Source organism: Microtus pennsylvanicus, chromosome X, assembly GCF_037038515.1.
Source record: "Microtus pennsylvanicus isolate mMicPen1 chromosome X, mMicPen1.hap1, whole genome shotgun sequence".
Taxonomy (NCBI): Eukaryota; Metazoa; Chordata; class Mammalia; order Rodentia; family Cricetidae; genus Microtus; species Microtus pennsylvanicus.
The window spans coordinates 19477240-19484833 of NC_134601.1; the positions used below are offsets into that span (position 1 = coordinate 19477240).

The 7594-nt window shown below is 48.9% G+C and overlaps 1 protein-coding gene across 2 annotated transcripts; it reads left to right on the forward strand.

The window, feature by feature from the left end:
• The first annotated feature begins 4465 nt into the window (after positions 1-4465).
• Emd (emerin) lies at positions 4466-7296 on the forward strand. Of its 2 annotated transcripts, XM_075958042.1 has the most exons (6): positions 4466-4809; positions 4974-5081; positions 5218-5289; positions 5497-5630; positions 6434-6480; positions 6563-7296. In XM_075958042.1, exons 1-6 carry the CDS (start codon positions 4728-4730, stop codon positions 6891-6893), a joined length of 774 nt encoding a protein of 257 aa, XP_075814157.1. In that variant the 5' UTR covers positions 4466-4727; the 3' UTR covers positions 6894-7296. The 2 variants fall into 2 exon arrangements, with proteins under 2 accessions (XP_075814157.1, XP_075814158.1); XM_075958043.1 differs by lacking the exon at positions 6434-6480 and having other exon boundaries at positions 4581-4809; positions 6563-6958.
• Positions 7297-7594: the final 298 nt, after the last annotated feature.

The window sequence follows — 7594 nt, forward strand, 5'->3', positions numbered from 1 at the left end:
AAAGCCTGGGAGTGTGCAGTGTGGTACAAAGTGTCAAGTATATGTGAACTTGGTGGGCACAGCCATTACCTAATATTGTCAAGCTTTCTCTGCCTCTTCTATGTGCCCATTTCCTGGTAGCTTTAGATTCAACTCAAATGTCACTTTCTAGGGAAAGGATACATTAAAGCAATGATGTCATTTTTTAAACATTTTGTTTTACCATTTTGCCTGCAACCCCAATATGAGATACATTTGTATCATGCCAGTGTGTACACATACACACGAAATTGAAATAGATGTTGCAAATGAAAATTTCCTTACCACCTATAATATATTCTAGTGTGTGTGTGTGTGTGTGTGTGTGTGTGTGTGTGTGTAGACTAAGTCTCACTCTGTAGCTCAGGCTGATCTGGAAATCACTATGTAGTACCCAGACTGAGCTTTAAAGTGGCAATCCCCCTATTTCTGCCTTCCAAGTGCTGGAATAACAGGCCTAATTGATTTGTTTTCCTACTCTATATTATCAAAAAGAGAAGGTTGCATATACTACATAATAAGATAAAAGGGAGGAAGAAAAAGATAGAAGGGAGGAAAGAAGAGAAAGGGAGGAAGGAAGGAATAGGAAAGAACAGTGAGGGGGAGTTTGATCACATCTGCGAAGTCAATTCAGTAATCTATAGTTTAACTTGAATAGCAAAGTGCTGGGGCGTCCCTTCAAGTATGATGCATCCATTGCTACCTTTGCTGGCTCTACTGGCAATGACATTTCACATTCTGGACTCTTAATAGGACCAAGGTCTCTCACTGTACTGTCCAGCAGGAGACCTCTGCTAGGGAAGCCAATGGATTATCATCATATGCTAAATTAGTGGCTTGATTTCAGGTTCATGAGGAAGCTTAGAGTTGATGCAAAAAATTTCTTTTCCAGAGAGAAGCCCTTTTTCCCACATGCACAGTAATCAGATCACTGGATAGGTAGATGAAAGGTGCATGGGGGAGGTAGTGAGTGTGTAGCTGCATTTCACACACACACACACACACACACACACACCCCACATTTGAACTCTCTTTACTGTCCCTGCCAGTGCACACACACTCAATTTTCTTGCTGGTCAGTGGTGAATACACAGAGAAACCCTGTCTCAAAAAAACAAAACAAGCCGGGCGGTGCACACACCTTTAATTCCAGCACTCGCGAGGCAGAAGCAGGCAGATCTTTGTGAGTTCGAGGCCAGACTGGTCTACAGAGCTAGTTCCAGGACAGGCTCCAAAGCCACAGAGAAACCCTGTCTCGAAAAACAAACAAAAAAGGAAACAAATAAAAAACATTTTCTTCCTGTGTTAAATAAATGTTTTCATGTAAACTTTTCTTTACAATGGGGGTGGGGTCCAGATTGAACCCAGAATTTAATGCATGCTAGCCAAGTAATCTACTATCAAGATAACTACATCCCAAGTCCCAAGCTCCCATTATTTTTTTTTTTTGAGACAGGGTTTCTCTGTGTAACAGTCCTAGCTGTCCTGGAACTAGCTCTTATAGACCAGGCTGGCCTCGAACTCACTGAGATCCACCTGCCTCTGCCTCCCGAGTGCTGGGATTAAAGGCGTGAGCCACCACCGCCCAGCTCCCCAGTTTTCTTTTGGTTTTGAGACAGGGTGTTATGTTACCTAGGTGGCTTTGAATTCACCTTGTAGCTCAGGCAGGCCTTGAACTTTCAATTCTCAAGCATCAGAATCCTAAGTGTTGAGTGGGATTTCAAGACCAATAATTTTCTTATTCTTAGAATAGGCCACTTTCAAGATTTTCCCTCATTAGCCACACCTGCCAATGGCTACTCCTTCCCAGGAAGAACTTTCCAGATACTCACAGAATGCCTTGCACACATCCTTCTAGTCCCTCTGACAAATTCTGGCTGAGGTACTTCTTGGGGAAACTATTTACATGAATCACTCAACTCGGGACTATTGCAAAAGCCTCTTTCGACTCTGGGGTCTTGACTCTTCTGCTGAATGACAGAGAAGGAAGCTACACTGCAAAGGGGCTAGACTTAAGCTCCAGGTGTGTGCAAGAAAACCACAGTTCAGTTTCCTGGTAACATCTGTGATTGGATTTTATAGTGGGGTAGTGGGGGGATTAAGAGGCAGAATGCTGAGGCAGGTGCAGAGGGTGCTCCTTAGGGAGAAGGCAAACCTAAAATTCCTTGACCTCATAAGGAAGCAGCTTGATTCTGTATGGGGGGGCATAGGGGAGTACTGAGCAATCACTCTGTATGCAGAGGCCTCTGGGAGAGGGGCCAGCACGGGGTGGGGGGGGGGATGCTGGGAAATCTGATTTTGCCAAAACTAAAAAAAAAAATATTCATGAAGCAGCCTCTGAATGGGCAGAATGTCTCTCACACACACTCCTGTCTCTCCCTAAAATAGTATCTTTTCCAGGGATTCATACAGCTCCATTTCCAGGGACAGAGGAGGGCACTGTCTTTTAGCTCCATCCAACAGCAACTCTACTTCATTAACGACATTTTATGTGGTCAAAATGGGGCTCCATCTTCTCACCATTACCTATTTTAAACTCCCATAAAGAATTGTCCTGTGACCTTCACCAAAGTGCCATCAAGCCAGTCTAGAACTCACCAGAGTACTCTCTATCACTACTATTTAAGACAGTGGTTCACAACTTGTGGGTCTTGACCCCTTTAACAAACCCCTATCTCCGAAAATGTTTACATTAAGATTCATAACAAGCTGGGCGGTGGTGGTGCACGCCTTTAATCCCAGCACTCGGGAGGCAGAGGCAGGCAGATCTCTGTGAGTTCGAGACCAGCCTGGTCTACAAGAGCTAGTTCCAGGACAGGAACCAAAAGCTATGGAGAAACCCTGTCTCGAAAAAAATCCAAAAAAAAAAAGATTCATAACAGTAGCAAAATTACAGATAGGAAGCAGCTGTGAAAATAATTTTATGGTTGTGGGGAGTCACCACAACATGAGGAACTGTATTAAAGGTGTTCTAATTTATTTTAAAATGCCAAGAAGAGAACCCATACCATGTAACAGGGCTCACATGGGAGGTTTATAGGAAGAAGACAGAGAAAGGGTAAAAAGGGGGACTGAGAAGGGAACAGAGAGGGTGGCAGAAACCAGTCTCTGGGGACAAGAGTCGTGGGAGGAAAAAGAAAGAGGGAGAGGAAGAGACAGAAATAAAGAGAAGGGTGGTGGTGCACGCCTTTAATCCCAGCACTCGGGAGGCAGAGGCAGACGGATCTCTGGGAGTTCGAGGCCAGCCTGGTCTACAAGAGCTAGTTCCAGGACAGACTTTAAAGCTACAGAAAAAACCCTGTCCTGAAAAACCAAGGGGGGGGGGGTTGTAGCAAATGTGCACAGGAGGTGCTCTTAGTGGCTGCAGCTGAGGACGACCCCAAGGGCAGGCCAGGACAGATGTCTGAATGCTAACAAAAGGGTCTCAGCATTAGGAAGGTTGAGAACCACTGATTTAAGTGATCAGGCAGCCCAGGCACCTTCTCTGCATGTACCCTTCCTTCTAGGTCTGCCTAAGAAGGGGTAGGGAACCTAGTCCCAGATGACTTTGTATAGAATATAATGGTCATGGTCAGTCTCGAGACAACCTTTGTATGATACAGATCCTTAGTAAGATGCCTCAGCCGATTCCCATGGTTTGTACCCTGATGGCCTCCAAGATCATACCAAACTTTGGGGGCTATTCTACTCTGCCACTCGAGAACTCTCCTCCAGAATTCCTCAGGGCCCCAGGAGGATGGAACTGTGAGTTAGGCAGGCACGAGGTGTGCCGGGCTAGAGGCATCACAAGGCGGGTGCCCTCGGATTTTGCCCATTGGCATGCCCTGGGCCTTTGGAAGACTGCTTGGTCCTGCAGTGCTGGCAGCCTCCTGGCTCAGCTGTTTGCCCCATTTCCTTCCGGATGGAACTAGGGGCCATAAAAGAAGAAGGTGGGAATGGGCTGGTGCAGATGCGCAGGCCAGGACCATGGAGACTGGAAAGACCAGCGGAGACAGGTGGGGTGGACCAGGGGTCTGCGGGTGGCTACGTTAGGTGATGAGAGCACTGAATGGCAGCCATTTCTCGGCACCAGTGCGCATAACACAGAGCTCGCAGCATCACCAGGCGCTCTGGAAGGGTTCGCTCTTAGGACTGGACTTTTCGCATTGCTGTGGACCAGACTGCAGCCGAGGACCTTAGGCGCTAGAGCACTGAGGAACAAAATCAGTGATAAAGGTATGTGAGATCCCACAGTCTCCCAACCACAGGCTGGTTTTGGCCAGCTGGGAACAAGCACTTCCCACTTCTCTAGTAGGTCTAGCTCTAACACATGCTCTAATGACGCCATCTAACTCCGCCCCTCAGCAGCCGGGTTCCCATAGCTACTCTCCTTAGTTGCCCCTCGAACTCTCCGGCAAGCCCCGCCTACTTCCTGTTCTAGCCAATCCCACACAAGTGTGACGTTTCCGCTCGCCAGCCCCGCCTGTTCCCTCTGCCAGACCGGTTTGTACCGGCCATTCTGGCGGGTTTGATCCTGCCTTGAGCAGCGCGCGCAATCCGCGTAGCCGCGACCGTGACGCAAATGTGACGGAGGCGTGACGCGACCACAGTCGCTTCTGAGGCACTGGCGCTTCCTCTACGGCGCAGGGAGCTGTCTTTTTGGGCTGTGTTCGTAGGCCTGGGCTGCCCCCTACGTTCGACACCGTCTCCCAGTTCCGGTCGTGTCTGCCATGGACGACTATGCGGTTTTGTCCGACACTGAGCTGGCCGCCGTCCTTCGCCAGTACAACATCCCGCATGGGCCTATCGTGGGTATGCGGCAGCCGGTGGCGCGCAGAACCTCTCCTAGGCCCCGCTTTCCTGTGCTCCTCTCAGAGCGTTCTTCCCCACCTCCTCGTCCCCTCCCCGTGTAACCGGGCGCTCTCGGGGTGCTCGCCTCACACCCCCTGACCGCCTCACACCTTGTGTCTGGCCAGGCTCCACTCGCAAGCTCTACGAAAAGAAAATCTTTGAGTATGAGACCCAGAGACGGAGGCTCTCGCCCCCCAACTCATCATCATCTTCATTCTCCTATCGATTCTCAGGTGAGGCCCCCGCCGCAGAGCCCCGTTGAGCTGCCTGGGGGGCACAAGGCTTGGGAAGGGAGGGTGTGGCTGAAGCAACGGAGGAAGTAGGGGGAAGCCTGGAGAGCTAATGGTCTGTACCTCCCCCTTAATGCAGATTCAGCCTCAGTGGACTCAGACATGTACGATCTGCCCAAAAAAGAGGACGCCTTACTTTACCAGAGCAAGGGTAAGACAGGTGTGGGGTGGGCACTGATGTGTTTACCCCGTACTTCAGGGATTTGGGCACATTAAAAATCGTCAGATTTCACTCCCTCATACTAGTTCTCAGTGGCTCTAGAGTGGAGAAACTAGGACAGCACATACACAGAATTTGGGGCTATGAGGCCAGGTAAGGGACACCACTTTCTCCTCTACCACTGTTTTCCTTCCCAAGACTATAATGACGACTACTATGAGGAGAGTTATTTGACTACCAGGACATATGGGGAGCCCGAGTCTGTGGGCATGTCCAAGAGCTTCCGCCAGCCGGGGACCTCACTGGCAGATACTCACGCCTTTCATCACCAGGTGAGTTGGCTGGCAAGCATACCTGGGCGTAGTCTGAGGGGGGATCCTAGCTAGGTCTGGAAAAGTCCAAGGAGATATTAGGTGCAGAGAGTGGTCCTTAAGCCTTTAAACAGAGCTAGGGTCGGCATATAGCTGTTGGGTCAAAAGTTCTACTTTGGGGCCTCTAAAACTATTGATTTGGGGGTGGACATGAAGCTCAGTAGAGTACCACTTACCTATGGTTCCCTCTCCACCAGTACACAAACTGTTTTTACGTTTTGGGCTTTCTTTTAAGATTTAATTACTTTGCTGGGCAGTGGTGGCGCACACCTTTAATCCCAGCATTTGAGAGGCAGAGGCAGGTGGATCTCTGAGCTTGAGGCCAGCCTCTTCTACAGAGCCAGGGCTACACAGAGAAACTCTGTCTCAAAACACCAAAAAATTAGTTTGTTACATTTATATGTCTGTGGTAGTATACATGAGTGCTGGTGCATGCAAAGGCCAAAGGTGTCAGGTTCCTCCTAGAGCTGGAGGCACTCATCAGGCAGGTTACAAACTTTTTTGATCAGAGTACATGTAGCTAGCATTCCCTGCACTCTAGTCTGGGATCGAGGTTTAAGCCTTGTGAGAATATTGGGGAATAAAAGGACAGAGTTGACAGAGATAGTCATTGAGTGGCAAGGTCCCACAGATAAAAAGGTCACAGACCCACCAGAATGGTTTTGAAGAAAGGGGGCAATGGTCTGGCTTCTAAGGTGGCCAGAGACATTTGTGGGAAAACACCCTTCTCCCAGATCCTAACCCCTATTGTTATTGTCCTATAGGTGCGTGATGATATTTTCTCTTCTTCAGAAGAGGAGGGCAAGGATAGGTGAGTAGTGAATACACATTGGGACAGGGACAGATTTGGGACTCAGGCTCTCCTGCCCACCTGTTCCCTTCTTTTGCCACAGGGAACGCCCCATCTATGGCCGAGACAGTGCCTACCAAAGCATCGCACACTACCGTCCCATTTCCAATGTCTCCAGGAGCTCCCTGGGCTTATCCTATTATCCTACATCCTCCACCTCTTCTGTGTCCTCCTCTTCATCTTCTCCCACTTCGTGGCTTGCCCGACGTGCCATCAGGCCAGAAAAGCAGGCCCCTGTTGCTGCTCTGGGCCAGGATCGCCACGTTCCACTCTGGGGTCAGCTATTGCTCTTCCTGGTCTTTGCTGCTTTTCTGCTCTTTGTTTACTACTCCATACAAGCTGAAGAAGGCAACCCTTTCTGGATGGATCCCTGAGGGTATTGGTTTCAGAGAAGCTCTTAACAAGTTTTGGCTAATTGCCTTAGCAGTGTTTGCTGGGGGTGGGGTGGGTGGGGGCTTTTTGTGTGTTCTAGTTAAGGGGTTCAGGACCTAGCCTAGGGCAGTGCTTATCTCCCACCTCCTCCTGCCTAGGAGGGAGCAAATGCTGGCCTTCCACAGCCCAGTGGGCCCACAGGTACCTTCCTCTGGAGCTTCCTAGCCCTATTGCCTCTGACACTTAGGGCTCAGGGAGATAAGACTTCACTTCTTTAGAGGAAAAGTTGGTGGTGGCAGTGGTAGTTGTTATGCATGCCTGTTTGTTGTCGCCTTTTCAGGGTGTGTTAACTAAAGCCACCCTGGCTTTGTTTTCGTGGACACAATAAAAAAAAAAAACACTTATTTTTACTTTGTTGGCTCTTCCTACCGGGATGGGAGTTGGGGAGCCATGGTACAGGTGTTTCATCATAGATCTCGAAGAACGCTATGGCTTTTCCCTTTGGTTATGCATTTTACTTTGGTCTTGTGGAAGGGACCAAATGCTACCCAAAGATAAAAGTCTGGTTTGGTTGTGGGTTTTATTTCTGGGCTCACTCCCTGAAGCACTTATAACTACTTACAGAAATAACTTCCATGTAACCAAATGTGCCCATGGTAAATGTAGGCAAAACTGCATGTATGATGATACACACAGGCATTTT

Excerpts from the sequence above, each read along its gene's own strand:
- Emd (XM_075958042.1), top strand. The coding sequence starts at position 4,728 with ATGGACGACTATGCGGTTTTGTCCGACACTGAGCTGGCCGCCGTCCTT. Across the intron at positions 5,082-5,217 it reads ATTCTCCTATCGATTCTCAG|ATTCAGCCTCAGTGGACTCA; the intron begins GTGAGGCCCCCG and ends CCCTTAATGCAG. Across the intron at positions 6,481-6,562 it reads GAAGAGGAGGGCAAGGATAG|GGAACGCCCCATCTATGGCC; the intron begins GTGAGTAGTGAA and ends CTTTTGCCACAG.